This window comes from Corvus kubaryi, unplaced genomic scaffold (genome assembly GCF_017639235.1).
Source record: "Corvus kubaryi isolate FWS band 111438036 unplaced genomic scaffold, C.kubaryi_AGA036_p1.0 37396, whole genome shotgun sequence".
Lineage (NCBI taxonomy): Eukaryota > Metazoa > Chordata > Aves > Passeriformes > Corvidae > Corvus > Corvus kubaryi.
The window spans coordinates 26,837,369-26,856,148 of record NW_024581135.1 but is presented as its reverse complement, the minus strand read 5'-3'; the positions used below and the strand labels follow the sequence as shown (position 1 = coordinate 26,856,148).

The 18,780-nt window shown below is 39.5% G+C and overlaps 1 protein-coding gene and 1 long non-coding RNA gene across 5 annotated transcripts in view; one reads left to right on the top strand and one right to left on the bottom strand.

The window, feature by feature from the left end:
- The first annotated feature begins 462 nt into the window (after positions 1–462).
- The window catches only part of LOC121670779, a 31,419-nt gene continuing 13,101 nt past the window's right edge, over positions 463–18,780 (top strand). Inside the window, exons 1-5 of one of the 3 annotated variants that reach the window (XR_006018264.1) lie at positions 463–1,263; positions 13,992–14,054; positions 15,248–15,403; positions 16,478–16,560; positions 18,430–18,568. This is a non-coding gene — a long non-coding RNA (uncharacterized LOC121670779). Of the gene's footprint in view, positions 1,264–13,991; positions 14,068–15,247; positions 15,404–16,477; positions 16,561–18,429; positions 18,569–18,780 lie in introns of all 3 variants that reach the window. The other 2 variants (XR_006018265.1, XR_006018263.1) reach the window with 2 other exon arrangements.
- Positions 1,741–17,780, bottom strand: TMEM237 (transmembrane protein 237). 2 transcript variants are annotated; one of them, XM_042041439.1, is made up of 13 exons: positions 17,736–17,780; positions 15,289–15,320; positions 14,368–14,378; positions 13,802–13,858; positions 12,368–12,481; positions 11,873–11,987; positions 11,155–11,315; positions 10,404–10,527; positions 9,242–9,433; positions 8,238–8,311; positions 7,659–7,752; positions 6,378–6,499; positions 1,741–4,454 (listed from the first exon to the last, which is right to left on the bottom strand). In XM_042041439.1, exons 1-13 carry the CDS (start codon positions 17,763–17,765, stop codon positions 4,387–4,389), a joined length of 1,194 nt encoding a protein of 397 aa, XP_041897373.1. In that variant the 5' UTR covers positions 17,766–17,780; the 3' UTR covers positions 1,741–4,386. The 2 variants fall into 2 exon arrangements, with proteins under 2 accessions (XP_041897373.1, XP_041897374.1); XM_042041440.1 differs by lacking the exon at positions 17,736–17,780 and adding an exon at positions 16,067–17,668.

The window sequence follows — 18,780 nt, the reverse complement described above, 5'->3', positions numbered from 1 at the left end:
TTTGGTTTTCCTTCTTAAATAGCATATTTATTAATATTTGACCCAGATGTTGGTGGCATGGCATGGCACATTTCTCTACATTGCTTCTCTTTTGACTTCCAGTCAGGATTTTTTGGCAACTTTTCTTTTTCCTTATGCTGGACTTGTAAAATGACACATTTTGGGCAATTTGCTGTAAAGGTGAGCCATGGCCTACAAAGATGCCCTGCTTGAATATCAGCATCACAAGCATTTAAAATGGAAGAATTTTACTGTTTCAGACTTTGTTCTTATTCTTTTACTGTGAGACTTTTTTAACAAATTCAAATTTACTGTTATTTCTTTTTTCCCCCCTTTTTTTTCAAAAGTGGTTGTTGGTTGGTTTGGTTTGGGTTTTTTTGCGGGGGGGTTGTTTTGAGATTTGGTTTGAGTTTTATGTGTTTGCTGGGGTGAGAAGGGGTGGAGACGGCTTCCCACCTCCTCCCCCCTTCCCCTCCCAGTACATTAATCTGTTTATTTTCACTATGGGGGTTAACTATTACATCTGGCAGTGGGTGTGGATGTTTATCCACAAGAAGATCTTGCTTTTTGTTTCTGTGTCACTGTTTGAGACCTGCCTGTATCCATCTGAAAAGCCGTGTGCTCTTCCATTTTACTGAATACAGTACAGGGGAACTGTACAGGGAATTCTCAGCCAGGGAGGGCTCTACAGCTTTTACAGTTTGAAGAAAAGGTTGCATAAATTTAAAATACAGAATTATTAAAGCAAGCAGCTCGGTTCGTGGGAATTTTTTCTTTTTGACTGCGTTTCCCTTTGGATCACATTGCCGCAATCACCGACGGCAGCGCGGCCGCTTCGCTCGGGCCGAGTCCGCCATGGCGGCCCCGCCACCGCCCCCCGGCGGCCGTTACCGCCGCCCGCGCGGCGCGAGGGCAGGGCGGGAAAGCCGCTGAGGGCCGAGGGGCAGCGGCGTGACCGGGGCGGACAAGCTGCTCGGTAAATAAAGGCACCGGGGACGGGAGGGCGACACGGCAGGAAAAAACATCCCCTAAAGCACCTGTCTTCAGAAGCAGCAACCGGCGGGTTTCAGGTGAGAGGCTGGGAGCCCTTCCTGCCCTCCGTGAAGAAAGCGAGCAGCCCCGGGGGCAGAGTACAAAAATAACACCCAGGGAAAACAGTCTTTCTGCAAATATCTGTGGACTTACACAGCAGTTTCAAGCATAGCCGCACTGAGGAATGCAAGAGCACCTTCCACACCGCTTTGAGGAAAAAGGAAGAGACAGGTAAGGCTTAGGCTTAACTATAGGTATGTACCTGATGGTTTTCTCTCATCTCCCAAAGCCTTCAGTTATTTTAAATTAATTCTGCTGGAAATATACAAGCGAGTAATTCTCACCTAATCATAACTGTCCTAAAGGTTACCGCAGCAATACCAAGACTACTTTAAAAAGACGTTCTGCAAATTATTGTCACCAGGCTTCATGTTGAGAAAGCTGCCTTGAGAGAGTTAACATTTAAAACAAGTCGAAATTAACCAAATTTTAAATAACTACAACAATTTAAGTAATTAAAGCAATTTCGCTTTGGAGGGCCTCCAGAGGCCCACTGGGTCCAGCCCCTGATCAGGCCGGACTTTGTCCACCCAAGTCTGGAGCAGCCCCAGACAGCCCCAGTCACCCATGCCAAATCCTCAGACAGACTGATTTATTTTAAACAGACTAAACAACTGGAAACAAGACAAAGTAATACCATCATTTCTATCTAGTTTACAGCAATTGTTTAATTGTTTCATATATGTAAAAACAAGAACTTGGCACCAACATATCTGTAATTTTTTTCATTAACACAAATGCAGTAAAAACGATGATATGGAAATGCACAAAGGCATTTCAGTTAAGGCTTCTACAAATATTGCATGTTCTATAACTAAACATCAATTTTGTAAACTTGTTCTAAAACTTTCCAAGAAACTAAAAAAAAAAAGCTCAGTTAAACTCATATTCCCCTGTGAGGCTTAATTGAATGAAAAGTATTTTGTAAAATAGATAATTAGCCGTAAAACTGTTTATTGTTTTTATATGGCAACCTCAAAACTCATTAATTTAAATATGGATATACTCGGACCCTCCTAAAAAGATACACTGGAAAGGCAAGCCTGGCTTAAAATACTGATCACAGTAAGTTCATTAATTCAATCCCTGCTCAACCATCTAAAAACTACTATATTTCACAATAAGAATTAATCTGGCTCTTGGCTGGCATCACTTTGTCCAAGGGATAGCTGGAAGGCCAATTCCTAGTATTAATGTCAGAAGTCAAGCAAAGATGTTATCCAAGTTTTTCCTGTACTAATGTGATGCCTTAGGACACTTTTGCTGAGCTCCATATTTTATGGGCAAAATTATACTTCTGACCATACCAAGATGAAAGAAGTCACGTAGCCATGCCATTAATAATCTCATCTTCAGAGGTCAGTGATTCTGCAAGCAAACACACAACATCAGGAGAAAGCGTGGTGGCAAACTACATGGGAACACTTCCTGTCTCATCCTTCATCTCCTACAGCCAAATGATGGCAAGAACATCCAGTGCACAACTGAAGGAGCCCAGTACCCTGAATTTCTCCATTTTAATGCAGTGCCAGCTATAATTTAGTTCTAGTTTTACAAAAATACAGACACAAGAGCCATAACCATTTACAAAAGAGGTTAAGGGCTCCTTCCCACAACAAACTGAATGCCTCAGAATCCAGCCAACAGCTGTAGAACATCTTTTAGTTCTTGTAGATCTCTTTTCTCTCCCTGTCAAGATTACCACAGCATTTAAAAGATGTCATGAACACTGAATTTTTGAGTAACTTAAATTTGCTGAATGGACACAAGAGAACACAGGTCCTCAATAGGGCCCTAGTTATTCACATTCCCATGTTTGTTTTGAAGCAACTCAGGTAACAGCACAGAAAGTTAGCACACAAAGCTTTGAAAGCTCTTTGACATTTCCTTTCAAGTCTTATTTGGCTACTCTTAACTTCACTACTAAAAAGTTCAGTAATTCTTCACTGAACTTTTGACAAGTGTGCCCCTTTTACAACCACCCACAGACACACATATTACATCAAACAAGGCAAAATCAACATGTTAAGTAACATATTCAAACAGGTTTGGGGCTTTAGGTGATGTTTTCTTGATAATTGGTTTTCAAACTAGACCTTGTCTGTGTCTACTAAGGAGATCATTTCGTCCTGCAATATATCTGTATTTATTCGTATCTGCAATGCTTTCATTTGCCACTATAAAGGAAAAGGGATGTTAGTTCTCATCAGCAAAACCCACCACCTGCCACAGTTACTAATAGGTCACTGCATAGAAGGTGGATTGCTGCAGAGTTTTTGGGTTGCTTTAATAAGCATTTTCTTGTAATTTTAGGAAGAAGTTTCCCATTCTATCCTATCACAAACCAACAATTTGGCAGAAAACAATCTCCATCAAAACAGGCAGAAGTAGGAACATTTTAAACATCTATGAAATCCAAGTTTGTTTAGAAATAGCAGTGAATAAAACGATTGCTCTTGCCGTACTAGGGAAGGAGAAATCAGAACACTATTCTTTTGAGTGGCTTTGTAATAGTTACACTTCCTGACTGCTGAGAAATTACAGGACATGGATACATCCTGTTGGCAACACAAAAACACCCTGTTGGATTAGAAGATGTATTTAACTGACCAAATTCTTGCAATATTAAAACTTCTTCGTCTTGTATCTACATCAACCTGTAAGAACTTGTTATCATCAAGATCTTTGTCAAGAGAACTAAATGAAGATTAAAAAAGTGTCCTCTTCTATGGATTGTTAAACAAAATCCCTGTCAATTTAATCCTTTATTCTAGAAAATATTTTTTTATGAGAAATAAATGTAGATCATTTTAAGCTTACTAACTTGGTGGGGTTTATGCTTCCTAACTCTGTTTTGTTATACATTTTCCTTAGACTACTTTTGTCATAAGATTTTTTTTTTAACCTCTAGAAAATATTTAATCAAATCAGATAAGCTAATTGCTGTCAGCATTACTAACAAAAGTAGGTTGTTGAAGACTGTATAGCAGTCAAAAAAGCACTGAACCTGATCTTCTGCATCCCTCTAGTGGCTTTGGCTATGTAGGTAGCAATATTTACAAAATTACCTTGACTTTATGCACTAGGGATAATCTGCTTTGTAAAATAAAAAGCAAAATATAAAAGTTTTCAATCATATTTGGAAACAGTAGCATACATATAAAAAGATCAACATTAAATATATACAATATAAAAATACATTTTTTTCTTTATGAAAATTATAATACATAGCTATAATACACGACATATTGAGCCATCAGTCAGAGCTACAATATTTGCAGATTCTTGTCCCACTTATGGCTGGACTCTGGGTATGACATCTCCCTGAGGAAATTCCTCAATTTCGGAATGAAACATCAATTCTAAAAGAGAAAGGGAAGAATTATGTTTTCTTTGAAACTTTCACCTGAATACAATTCCATTATTCCTGAAAAGCACCCTAGCATTCTCCCAAGCCTCCTGCTTTTCATTCCAATATATAATCAACAACTCTGCAATGGCAAGGGCCACCAATGTTTTTAGAAAACTATTGCTCCCCCAAATTAACAGAATTGGTGACAATGTTAGCAGCTGATCATGTGTAGCACCATCATGCATTCAACATGGAGACTGAAACACAACTCTGAAGTAGACTGAGGGATTGTTAAAGTTCTGAGAGTGTCAGACTCAGGAAGGAAGACTTCTGTTTAGAGGCTTGTTTATTTTTAGATGTCTCTGCTCTGTGTTTCACAGTGTTAAGTTAGCAGCACTAGAACCTGGCTTAGGAAGAATCATGCATGAATGGTACTTGCTCACAGCTGTCACCACGGCACCTCAAGGCCTGGGAAACAGCCCGAGGTCAGCAGCGAAGAACTCCTTGTGAAGAAATTGGCTATGCACACCAAGCATCTCATGAAGTAGCCCTTCTGCAGCTCTGTGCGCTGAGGGTGGAGTTTTCTCCTGTCTGAGTTCTACCTATACTGCACCTCAGCACAGGAGTGCTTTCTGTCTTGCTGCCTGCACATCCAGCATATCGCCCAGTGTTTGTCAACAGCTTGGCAGCATGGTAGTTACAGTACATGCAGTAATGTGGTTTATCCTCTCAAGTTTGAGAGCCACATGATTGGCTACCCCATCCTTAGCAGACTAAGCTTTCTCTGCTATGTGGACTAAGTCCTAATCAATTTCTCTCTAGAAATTTCTGAAGTGGTGTTCCAATCTTAGTAGGCACATGTAAATACCAAAAAAATTAATCAAAACCTGAGTAAAATTCTGCCACTGGATTCCTCAAGCAAGTCTTTATTATTTAAAACATGGGGTTTAAATATGATTTAAGCATCTATTATAAATTTTAACATTGAGGACCGTAAAGGCTGCCACTTAGTTGTTTGGGTTTTTTTAACTCATTAAATGAGTTATTAGAAATAAACATAGTAACTGGAGCCAGCTGAAATACAGACACCTGTACATTAAAATTCGAAAGTAATTTGAAGGGGCATGTTGAATCCTCAGTCTCCCAAACACAAATCTGTGCTTCAGTTCATGGTTTTCCTAGGATATCTGTTGACTTTTAAGTTGAAACTTAGGATTTTTATGTACAGCATACCTTCAAGTGACAGGCTGCATGCACTTGACAGGAATGCTGAGTTATGACACACCTTTGGATCCCAGGTGGAACACAAAATGAAGAAGGCCTACTTTCTAGCCAAGTTTCTTCTATGAGAAGAACCTGCTTGCCCTCTCCTCCAGCCTGAGCAAGCACAAGCAGTCCTCATTTGAAGTCCTGTTCTGCAAGCAAAAATCTGACTTTTCAAAGCTTGGGAGTCAAAGCCTACCGCAATGTTCTACTGAAAACAATACTGAACTTGTAACACATTAAGCACTTGCAGAAGGAACATTAATAACATTAGGGACTTTTCTAAGGCATGAGTGGAATAAATACATTTCAAATATTTAAAATACTATTAAAGTATTTTACATTATTTTTCTCTTCATTGAAAAGAGACACTGTGTAATGTTTCAAAATTCATGTTGCTTCAGACAGGATAATAAAGCGTTTCTTTTTGAGTTAATGTTTATAAAACTAAACACAGACACTAACATTCTAAGAAGCATTTGCTGTGGAAGGTTGCTAGGAGATACTTGTTCTTCGTCAGTTACGAAATTTCTCAGAACTAGCTTGAACACCAAATGCAGAGCACAGCACATTAAAAAAAACAACTTGAATTAACAACATTTTGCCTATTAATTAATAGGCAAATTAATTAATTTGCCTATTAATTTCCTACCTTCTATTAATTTCCTACCTTCACTGTGGTCTAGCTCTGGTCGGGAAGACAAGAAGATCCAACTTGTTCCAACTAGAACAGACACTACGAGATTCACCACAACCCATGAATGAACAATTTCTTCCTCTGTACCTGCAGTCCTGGGAAGGACACATCAAACCATCAGCCGTCACTGGTACTTAGAAGTTACAATAATAATTTCAACAGAATATCATCAAAACAAGTTTGCTAAGCCAGATGTGAAAAGAGAGCTACTTGTACCATCATGATGGTCTTGCATTGCAAAGGCCTGGTAAAGAGAACAATTACCAAAGACAGTGACTCAGCTAAGAAACCCCATAATCTCATTGAGAAAGTCCATTTGCATATTTCAACAAAAAATTCCTTTCCTTGGTCAAGAGAAAGAAAACAAAAATCAAAATGCATGGTCAAATTTTACAAAATGCCATCAGTCAACCTTATTTTTAAGCACTTGCTCACGAGTCAGCAAGGCACATGAACAGCGAGTCAGTAAATCTGTGTGGAAGCCAATGCAAGGACTTGTGCACAGATGCTGCAGGGTGGATGAGATAGGATTTTAAGAAGGAATGATTTACACTAGCTGAAACTTTTCTTACTGTTGTACCAGTAACAGGTTATGGTAGCCTAGAGAATCTAGGCTTTGTAATAAACAACTCAACAAACATTTACATAGAAACCCTAAACCCCTGTCCCCCCCAAAACTAACTGCCCAAACCAGCAAACTTTCACGTAAGTGCCTTTGTTCTACTTCTCCTGGTTTACTTTAAAAACTCATGCTACCAGAATTTAAGTCTATTAATAAGTACTCCAGAAAGTAACAGTTTTGGATGGGATCACCTAACATGAAACAATGATTTATATTTAAATGCCAGCTGTGTCCGCTATGCCCATGCATCTGTGGCAGACTCCTTCAAAAACAGTATTGACTGTCTATAGAATGTCCTGCCCTTGAACCCAAAATGGTTACCTCAGTAGGGTCCCACTTCTCAAGCAAAAGAGGTTCTTAAGGTTCCTGCCAGATAACATTTCCAGCATCATTCCAACTCTTGTTTGAGGTACAATGGATTTGCAACCAATGTGACCAAACTCATCCTTGAGTTTTTATTTTTCAGTGAAAATATCAAATATTCAGGACAAGCTCAAACAAAGGCAGGTTCAGAAATAAAATCCTTCACCAATAATTTCTTACATATCTTCAACTGCTTCAGTCTGCCAGTTTGACAAGGGTCCCTAAGTGAGCTATGTTATAATTTACAGAAGTGATTTCTTGTTTCCTACCAGATACTGCCATTTTCCGAAGGTGGTGTGTAGAGGTTGATTCTGTCACATGTCATCTGCTGGCTTAAGGATAAGATAAGAGCCGCAAAGTACACTGGAAGAAATGGAATTAGTAGTGTCAGATACAAACTCACAAAATGCTGTCTCATCATGACATGGTACTAATCACTACATTTTCTTTCCTTTCACTCCACTGCCTCCAGTGACAGTCTCCTCTAATTCATTCCCTCTTCTTTAACATTCCCCTGACACATCAAAGTGGTTTCTGCACTTTTGCAATCCATGAGCTACATCAAAGGTTGCATCTTGTGATTCTGGTTTTTTGTTAGGTTTGTGTTCTGTATTGAGAAATGGAAAAGAACTATCTCACTAACAGCCTTACTAATGCTACTATTGCAAATGCTTTAAAAAATATGGAACAAACTGTTTATGGTCTTTGCTACTATCAACTACTGAGCAAGTAATTTATTCTAAAGCAGAAAATAACCTGGGAGGAAGATTTCACTAAAAAGAGTGTGGAGGAGTTTTTCCATTTACCATGTTTTCTGGACAGCTTCCTGTCCACTTCAAAATACTTACAGAAAGCAGCTAGTGCTGCTGCATCTAGGGTAAGAAAGCCCCTCAGTGCAACCGATGCTTTTGCCAAATCAATCCTGGTAACAAAATCCAAAGTCATTAACATAGCCTAGTAAGACAATCATATTGTTCCTCTAACAAGTATTCTATCGTTCTTTTTGCAAGGTATTTTTTCTGCTTCTGTAACAGTGTCTTAATATACAACTACATCCCACATATGGCAATGGTCCCCATTATACCAATTCCAAGAAAGACTGAAACAAACGAGGATGTTCCATGAGGTCTGTAGCTTTCACACTGCAGACTTCCTGAAACAGGGAGAACATGGTGACATCTGTCCCCTCTAATCCTTGCCATTCAGTTCAGTGTCCATGCTAATGTAACTGCTTTCACTGCTTACAGGAGCAAATATGAATAACTTGGGACTCCTCCCTGCCATCCTTCTAGGAAAAAAAAGTCACCATTTTTTCCACAGCACCAACTCCTCTCCTGGCTTATTTTACCTGTAACTAAAAGAAACATTTGTAACATCCATGAATCTAGTCTAGTTTATTATCTTTTTTGAGCTTCTTTCTTTTCATTCCCACTCTTAATCTGTAATGCAGAAACCCCAACTAAGCCAGGAAAACTGTTCACACAGCTATGTTTCAAACTTGACTAAGGAATGGATTCATATGAAAAGCAGCCTGATAGAAACATTTGTTGTTCTCTACCCCTCTTCACAGTCCCACCTCCAAAAAGCAAGTCAGCTCTTATATTTGTTTCACCTCCTGATCACACAAACAGCAGCAGCACACTGAAGCACGGTGCAAGCACTGGACAGAAATGAGTACCAAAGGTCTGGATGCACAAGTACACCCTTTCTTTGTACAGTCAGCCATAAGAAAAATCATTCTTTAAGCATATCAATTAAATCATCAACAGCAAATCAAAACGTGCCATAGAAAGGAGAAAGGAATATCTTATACACAAATTATATACACCTTTCAAATACAAATATATTTTACCTGTCAAAGGCTGAGACTGTACTGATAGACAGCAACAAATAGAACAAACTTTGAGCTGGGTATGCTATTGTCTTATACTGTTCAAGCAGGTTAGAAACCATGGAAAGCTCTTTTCCTGCCAAAATGTAAATAACCACGATGTTCCATACAGCATAACCAGCAAGGAAGCCATGGGTGAAGAGGCCAAACACCCTGAATGGAAGAAAGAACATTAGACCAGTTTCAACATCTTGAATTAGCTACAGATAGAAAAGGCCTATTAATCCATCTGTTCAACTCCGCTTTTCAAAGCCTTTCAGAGATTGTTTCTGAGTGCTTTTTTGATCTAGTTTTAAAAATTATAAGCAAGAGTTCTGCTTCCTCCCTTCACAGAGTGCACCAGAACCTGAGAGCTTAAAGAAAACAAAGATGTTTTACCTTCCCTTCATTACAGCTACAGGAATCAAATACTTTCACTTGTAGCTGCCTGTAGTTTTCCAAGACCACTGCCCCTTACACTTACACAATGTTCTAACTTGTCCCCAAGGCAATCTTTTCATTATCTTCATTGCTAAGGAAAAGCTTGAGAAGGAAGCACAGGCTTCCAGATAAAAAACCAAAGAAGAAAATGGCTGGTATCTTCCCATTCTCTATCACAATACAACCACCTATTAAAAAAATACACAATGTTTTTGCTGTTACGTGCAAGCTTATCCCCCCAGTCCAATTTCACTCCTCCCTATTTTTCACCAACCAGGATTTATCTTTGAGAACTATCTGAATTCAGGTATTTTTATTCTAGTGATACACGTGATGGGTCAGTCTTATTTTCTAATGCATTTCTGTAGGTGACTAAGATTTTGGTTGTCAGCTCAATCTCTTGCTATTCAGATTTAGTCTGAATCTTTGCAATACAGCTTTCTTAGTTACTCTTTTTATAAGCTGTATTTCACAGGTAATGTCTAAACTAGAAATACATTCTCTTGACAACAAATACGAGTAAGAGGACGGATAAACTTTATACCTGTTGCATCCTGAACACCGTTTATTAGGAATATCCAAAAGAAATAAAAATACGTCACAACTATAGAGGAAAGACACTAATTTTCAGGGAGGAAAAAAACCCAAACCAAAACCAAACTCCTGATTTATGTTTATTTACATCGGAATATTTATCTTTCACCTGAAACTTCGGTGCACTGAGAGAGCAACATCTCTGGTAGTCCATGAAGCCTTCACATCCAGAAGTACATTGATGTTTTCAGTGGTTTTAATAAATTCTGCACGGTCAGCTGCCTGAAAACGCCCTGAAAGGATAAAGAAATAAGTTTTAGAGAGCTCTGTTTCCTTTCTTCATAATTTCTCATTAATGCTTATTAGTGTTAAAAAGCTGTAAGCATCAGAATTCCCATTAGAAAAAAATTTTTCCCCACTTCCTGCCCTTTGTCAGCTTACACTGATACAGGATTCCTCTGGTCAGAGTGATGCATCCTGGTGGGCCAGGCTATGGATTTAACAACGTGCAAAGCACTTCGGGAAATTACTCATTGTTCCCTGGGACAAAAAAACCCCAAACAGAACAACAGAAAAACCCCAATACCTTGCAAAAAGACTTCCACTTGAAAGATTTTTTGCAATTAATCATTTCTTCTCAAGGTACTGTGACAATATTAAGTCAAAAGAGCTCAGCTGGGTACTTTGAAACCTTTTTCACCCCCACCATGGAATTAAAAAATTCAACCAAATATACCAGCACAGCAACACTAGCATTCACTGTTGAAAAACTATCATGTATATTTATTTCCAAATTTTTGTTTTGGAAAACTTTAAAAAAAATTCTTCCTAATACTACAGTATTTGGATTTTAGATACAAGAATTCTTCCTTTAATTGCAAGAATATTCTTAAATTACTTAAATCACTAGAAGAACTTACGATTTTTTTCAACAAACACTTTGCTAACAGGCTGACTAATTCCAGTGGGAGCAGCAAACACAGGCTGCTGATCTGGGCTCTTTCTGTGCTCATCTTCAATGATGTCTTCCTCCTCCACTTCCAGCTCATTGGAACTGTGCATTTCAGCTGGCCGAGGTTTCCTGTTGGCACAGAACACACAATGGGACAGAGAAAGAATAGGAAGTAATGTGTAAAATCCAAAGGCTCCTACGAACATTTAATATGTCTAACCTGACTGGTAAGAACTGATCAGGCTATGACCTGTATAATATTACCCTGTTTATAATTTTAAGGACTAAGGTTCTCATGGAGTTAGTTGACTAAAACTGTAAGATTAATTCCATAAGAGAGTAACAATTAGAACATATTAGAACAATTGGGGAAAAAATACTAACTCTCATAAAATTAAGATAGTAAGAATGAGAGAAAGTAGTTCCATATTCTAATTTTTTTCGTGTCTGTGACTGAACTATTAGGCTCATGAAAATGTATTCAGAGCTGTAATGCATCCAGGTATGCATAGAACAAAGAAGTGAAAAAAGTCAGATCTTGACCCTGGAAAGAACTGCACACAGGCTGAATGGTATTGTGGGCGTCAAGATTTTTCATTTTTGTAAAATGACAATGTAAATTGCTCCTCAGCCACATTCACTGTCACAGTTATTCCAAATTTTGAGCTATACTAGTTTTGTCTCACTTTGTTCTTTTTCTCTGTTTGCGGATCACTGTTTCTTCAGCTTCAGGGACATCCATGCCATTTCCATTCTGAAATAGGGATGCCACATTTTGCTGGGTAAAAGAGGTCTCAGAATCTGAAGATTAAAAAAAAATAACCCAACATGAAAGTTTCAGAGCTTTCATAAAAATGGAAACACATTCACCTAAATACGTAAATAGTTATTATATAAAAAGAGTGGCAAGAAAAGCAATGATCTTCTGAGCTTTGAATGATATAAAGTATTATATAATTTCCAAAACACTATTGCCATGATTTTCGTGGAGGTTTGTACCCTATGCAATCTGAAACCAGAAAGTGAAACTCTAAGCTACCACTCACCCAGAGATTACTTTCAGCTGTTTTAAGTAAAGAAGCACATGAAATGTTTTAAACCACAATACACATTGTCCAGTCATATTACTGTGTTACAAGTTTTATTTACTGCTCTTTCCCATCTACAACTATTTCACATACCAGTAGGTACTTTCTTCTTCTTGCGTTTCCTCTGAGGAGGGGCATCAGGAGGTTCAGGAGTCAGGGGCTCACTGCTTTCAGACTGCCGACGAACCGCTGCTTGCACAATGCCATCTAAAAACCATATGAAAAGATCCAGCAGCCTGAATTCAGAGCCACTGAGAAACAGGCAAGAGAAAGCTGCCCTTTCCTACATTGTTGCCCAGCTGAGAAACAACTGAGATGAAAAATGCATTGGCTAGGAAATATAGGAGCTGGGAATCAGTGACGAGAAGCAGAAATAGACAAAGGTATTTCACTGTAACAGTTTCATGCTCAGGAGGGAATTTAAGTACCCAAGAAGTAGCACAATTCTCATTTGGGCATACAGCAGAGGACTGCCTGAAAAAAATCCACCACAGGGAAGAACTACACCTCTATATTTCTCTTTTCTATGTGCAAAGATTATAATGCAAGGAAAAATTAACAGTTTATTACAAGGTGATCCACACAGATATATGCTAAGGCAAAATGGCATCACATCAAAGGAAAATTTAAATGCTAAAAATACAGCACAAGAATAAAGAAGGTGCAGAACAAAACCACAGAAGGATATTTACTCCAGTCTAAGACATGAATTATTATACTTTGGAGGAATTATATTTCTGTGAGAGGTTAACATAAATTCATATTATAGTGCAGTAGCATCAATTTGCATGATCAGATGCAGAAAGACAAAATTACTTCTCCATTTTACATCACACATATTTTTTAATAGCTCTTTCAAGGACTGCAGTTTTTATGGTAACAACTGAATCTGTTTCCACTTCAAGCTCAGGCTTACCCACCTTTTATAAACCTTTATTGTGCTAAAATGCAAAATTAACCAGCAAAGTAATGGCAAAAGTCAAGGTGTACTTTGCACCATCTTTCAGCTCACCAAAAAAAACAGTAAACAAAACTTAATCCATAGGATATCCTGCTAGCAACAGCTCTACTTCTTGTATTTAAAGGTCTGTCAGTGAGGCCTCACTTTTAAGCAAATAAAGGACGTTTACTCATCAAACTTTTACATGGACCCATGTCAACTGTTTACAGAAATCCACTAGATCCTATCAAAATAGATCAGACTTACAATCTTGCTTAAAACAATATGTTTGTTCTGCCGATCTGTTTCTTGTAAAAATACAAAGCTCTGATGCTAGTCATCTTTGAGAATCAGCTCTTCAGTGATAATGGAGTGATTAACTTGTGACTTTATTTGGCCAAGAATTGAAATTGAGTCAAATTGCTAAACAAGTTTCATTTCAGTTCATTCAAAAATTCAAGTGCTTAATACACTCAGCATAAGCAGCTTACAGCTGGAAATGACTATTTAATGAATTACGCAAAGAAGCTAGAAAGGAAAAAATAGCAGGAATAAAAGAAGAGTTTTCAGTCTTGGAAGGACCTTACCTAATGGAGTCTTTCCTTTGGGTTTCCTTTTTTTGGGACGACTCAGTGGAATTTCATCTACAGAACATAAAACAGAAGTATGGGTGCACAGGAAGGAGAAACCTCCATTTCCTTTTTTTAACAGCCGTCCTATTGCAAGTTAAGAAATAGATTCTTTTTTACAAATTATGACGTTCTTTGTCTTTTACAGGTAAAACGACAATTCACCAGTTCACACAAGGAGGAGGAGTACAGAAGATGGCAGGAAAACAGGGTAAGAAATCAGGGTAAGAAGTCTTATGTGCAGCAAAGGCTCAATACACACACGCATGCGCATTTAAGTGATAAACTGAAATACTCTGAATAATGCTCTGAAAAATAAACTTACTGTTTAAAGCACAGTAACAGTTCAGTTACCTTAATGGAAACAGCAAACATTAAAGAGAGCAAAGAAAAACGACAGTTCTAACAATGGCAGCACAGTTTAAATAATCAGCCTGTGTGTAGGAAAAGGCTCTATCTTTAAAGAGAGAATGAGTCGCACCAAAAGGAACTACTGATGTTTGTAGTTCTCTTTAATAACTCACCTTGGTTTCCACTTCATATTGAAGAAGAAAAGTTGTTGACGAGCAGTGTAAAAAGATGAAAAGAAAGTTAATTTTGAATCAATTACAATTCACAACCGTGAAATTCACACTGCTGCTTTTATGGTTCATTTTCTTATCCCCGCTCCTCTTTATGAGCAGTTGTGTACAATGGGTTAAGGGTACGAAGCAATCAGCAACATTCAACACTTGTTAGTGACTATGCACAGTTTCTTGATTGCCTAGCTGGGGATCAGATTAAAAGCTTTAATCACCTGGCTAATTAAAACTTGTCTTACTGCCTGATATATAACAAACCAGCAAATGTTATGAAACATTTGAGCCCATACATCACTAAAAAGACACTATCTGTCGACAATCATAAACATCGCATTTACTTTCAGGTACTTTGAAGGAATTCTGAAGTACCATGTCATAAAAAACTATATAATTGCTTTTCCTTCCACACTGAAAAAAAAAGCCCAATTTTTTCTCTATGCTACATCAAACTAATAGATACCTATAACCCTGTTAAAGAATATCTAGTCTAATTGCAGAAATTCCTGTTTTAAAGGATTTGTGATTCAAATAAACTAAAGAACCCAAAATAAAGAGAGAGGAAGAAGAGTAAAAAGGACAACAATTAAACTATACTAGACATTAAAACCGGAATATTTATCTAAAACATTTTAAAGTGTTTAGCTCTCATAAGTATTAAAACTGAGGCAATATGGTAAAATTTCTTGGCTTCTGTAAAACTTTTAAATTCCTTGCATTCCTTGTAAAGCATTTTGGGACAATAAATTAGCAAGAGAAGCAATTTTACTACTCAGATGTTTATTAAACTTATTTCTCTTAATGTTATTACTTTCAAAATCTGCAGTACAGCATCATGATCAGTTCCACAGAATGCAATGATTTTACCTTGGCACTGGAGGAAGGGCACGAGGCGGGCACTGAAAGACAAGAGTGACAAAAGTCAACTTCTGTCAGTATGAAACCACCTCTCAGAAAACAGCTTCAGATCAGAACATCCAAGGTATGTTTTGCTCTGTATGCCTCCTAAATGGCCAAACATTCCTGATGGAGATGTTACATAAAAGCAGGCTCTTTTAAGATGCTGGAATAATATGCCTTTACCAGAGTTCTGACAGGCACTGCAGTAGGAAAGTACAGCTAACCTCGGCTTGTGAGGCACAGCTTGCATTTCAGCTTCAATAATTTTCACTTTTCATGTAAGGTACCGCTTTCATTAGAAAGCTTTTTAGTCCTTCTATTTAAATATCAAAATATTGCAATAATTTAAGCATTGAGTATAACTGTAGAGTACACAACATGAGCTAAGTATTTTCTATTAATGAAGATGTAAATTCAGAACAATAATAAAAACAATAAAAGGACGTAAGCTCACTTATGAAAATACTTTTAAATATTATAAAATAGGAATTTTCTGTATAATTTTGAACATATTTACCAGCAGGTCAAGCAATTAAAATCTAAAAGTATCTCCTGATAATAATCTGAAACTGAGCTCGTACCTTTCTCTCATCTAGAAAAAGGAGTTAACTTTCAGATTTTGTACTACACAATTATATTGAAAGAATATACACAAAGAAGTATTTCCCATGCTCAGAAAATTCAGTTAAGACCAGAAATAAAAAGGGCTGTAAGACTGGTAAGACTCAAGGATCCACAAACTTACCACTTGTTTCTTTCCCATATCATTTGAAGTCGTTCCCTGAAAGAGGCACTGTGAACTGGTCTATGCTCCCCCACACTGCTCACATTGAACCTCAGCTAATTCTGAACTAAAAATAAACTTCAGGCAGCCAGGATTAGCTGGATGTGAATCTTCCTGCCCCTGGGTCAGGACCCAGAACTACACCCATTTGAAACAATGGCAGGTTGTTCCACAACAGCAAATGTTACTTGCACTAAAAAAACCCGTAACTGCATGCTGGTACAGGTTCCTATATGCAAATTTTACATTGGTTTGTTTACCCAAAGCAAATGAGATGCCTCATGCAAGGAAGGGTTTGTAGGATTAGACCTCAAATCTCTCCACTTGGATTTTGGCCATGCTGAAGACTGACAGCAAGTGCCATTTACACAGGTAGAGAACTGCACACCCTAAGTGGCACCCAGCAAACTGGTGGGGACTGGTCTGTTGCTGCCTGTTCTGGCTGGTAAAAAGCTGTAAGTATCTCCACACTGGTCACACTGTACTGGTGCACTGAAAGGGAAAAACATCTTGGTAAAGGTCAGATCTCATTGCTTTTATTGTTTCCAACATTCTTGTGGCAGTAAATATTAAATGTTTAAAATACTTGGTATTTAAAAAAACTAAAAGCTAAAAACCCCATAAAAACAAACAAAACCTACAAACCTTTTATACAGCATTCACTGCCTGTGCCATAGTATGTCTGTATTGCATAATACCTCTCCATTTTATTACCGTCTACAAAACAACTGGGAAGTGCATTGACTTCTGTATCATTTATTCCTTGCAACAAAGGAAACCACATGCTAGTAGCCAGCGGTGAATACTCATCTGTCCATCCGTGTGACAGTCCCTAGCTCTGCCACAGAGCTATCAACTTTGGTCTATTTCACAGAGTCTGAAGTAACTCACTCCAAACTTCCTAGAAAGGGTGAGTTTGGGGACAGGTTCCCATGGACATTTTGTTATTGACAGAAGAGCCGCTGAGTGCTCTAACGTAGCCAACGGTGCTCCCGAAACCGAGACTCCCACAAACCAGGCACCCACTGCCTCAGTCAAACCCTGTGTTTGCACACCTGAGCCAGGCCACAGGTGGGACGCACCTGGAAACTCGGGGAAAAACGAACTACCCAGCCCCCCGGCTGTCCATTCCAGGATGCAGAGCAGAAAAGGTTTAAATGTCCTCGATGCTTTAAAAACACTGAAGCAGCCTTTACAGATCTGTTAAAGCTTTGCAGATTTTCTTTTGAGAGATTTATATGAAAAAACACGAGGAAATGCTTGCTTGCCTCCGCAGCAAAGATGGGCAGAAACGTGTGACCCTGCGGCCGGTTACATCCCCCCTCCCGCGGGATGCAGCAGGGAGGGCACCGCCGCCTCCGCAGCGGAGCGGGGATGTAGGAGCCGCGCTACCAGGGTGCTCCGCTACCAGGGATCTCCGCTCCCGGAGATCTCCCCTCCCGCGTCGCCCTTCAGCTCCGCCTCCCCGGAGCAGCGGCTGCCGGGGAGCGCCCCGCCACATCCCTTCAGCAACAGCGCTCAGGCGGGCCAGGCTGCCACCGCCCTCCAAGCCCACAGCCGGGCCCCCCGCGCTGCAGCCCCGCGGAACCGTTCGCGCCCCCCGCCCGCTCCGGCCCCCCCGGCCCCTCACCGCGCTGGGGCCCGCCCGCCGCGCCGCCATGGGCCGCGCCCGCCCAGCTCCGGCTCTGCGGGGAGGAGCCGCTGCTGCTTCCGCCCCGCGCCTGCGCCCCCCCAGCGCCGGGAGGTCTGGCCTCCCGTTTCCTTCTGGCTGCGCCTTGTCGCCCGTGGCTCGCTCAGCAGAGCCAGCCCAGCCGCTCGGCACCGAACGGGAGGTGTCGTCTCTCGGGCTGCAGACAAGCAAAAGCAAGGGAGAAAGGGTTCTAGACTAGTTCAGCTTGTAGCCATGGTCACAAACTGCTAAATGAAGTTCTATACAGTAATAGGAAAAAAACGAAACCAGAACAAAATACCAAAAAACCCACCAAAAAAGAAGTAAATAACACATGGAAGAAAGGCAAAGAGAAAGAGTCGACAAATGCTGGACTAGGCAGAAGTGGGGAAGCTGGTCGTGGACCAGCAGCGCAGAGCTGGGTACTGTTTCACCCTCTGCCAGTACTTAACCCACGTCAATGGTATGTTGGGGCTTCGGTCTCTCCCATTTTAACTCTAAAGAGGGAATACAAGCCCTGGCTCTAGAACAAGCAGGCATCCTGAGGGCTGTAATATTTGACTTTAAATAATCTCTTTCTAGAGTGCTTAACTTGGTTTTGTTGATTTTCCTCCAAGATTAGGTAGGCTAACAAAATAACCATCTGTGTACCCAGGGAGCAAGACAACTACAAATCTGAGGGAAAGAGAGTGAGGAACTTAACTTGCCACAAGCATTTTACCCTTTGATGAGGAGAGAATGCTACCACAGACCAAAGCAACAAGAGAAAGGGTTCCTGACGATTTTCCTCTTTGGTAAGTCCACGTTCTGCCAGTTTGTACTCACTTGAGTTGATGAAACAGAAAAGACACATTACATGTATAATGAAGATAACTGGGTTTTGGAGTAATTCATGTTATGCCAACACCGCTCCGATCTTAAAAGGTAAAAATTATTAGCAGCCAATCTAATCTATTGATTAGAAACCAGTACCTTCATAAATAACACTCTGCTCACAGACAGCATG

Bases quoted from the DNA above. Each gene is read 5' to 3' on its own strand.
- TMEM237 (XM_042041439.1), bottom strand. From the start codon at position 17,765: ATGGCGGCGCGGCGGGCGGGCCCCAGCGCG. The intron at 15,321-17,735 runs GTGAGGGGCCGG...CTTGTCTTTCAG, and splicing joins GGCGGGCGGGCCCCAGCGCG to TGCCCGCCTCGTGCCCTTCC. The intron at 11,988-12,367 runs GTATGTGAAATA...TTTAATCTTCAG, and splicing joins GAAGAAGAAAGTACCTACTG to ATTCTGAGACCTCTTTTACC.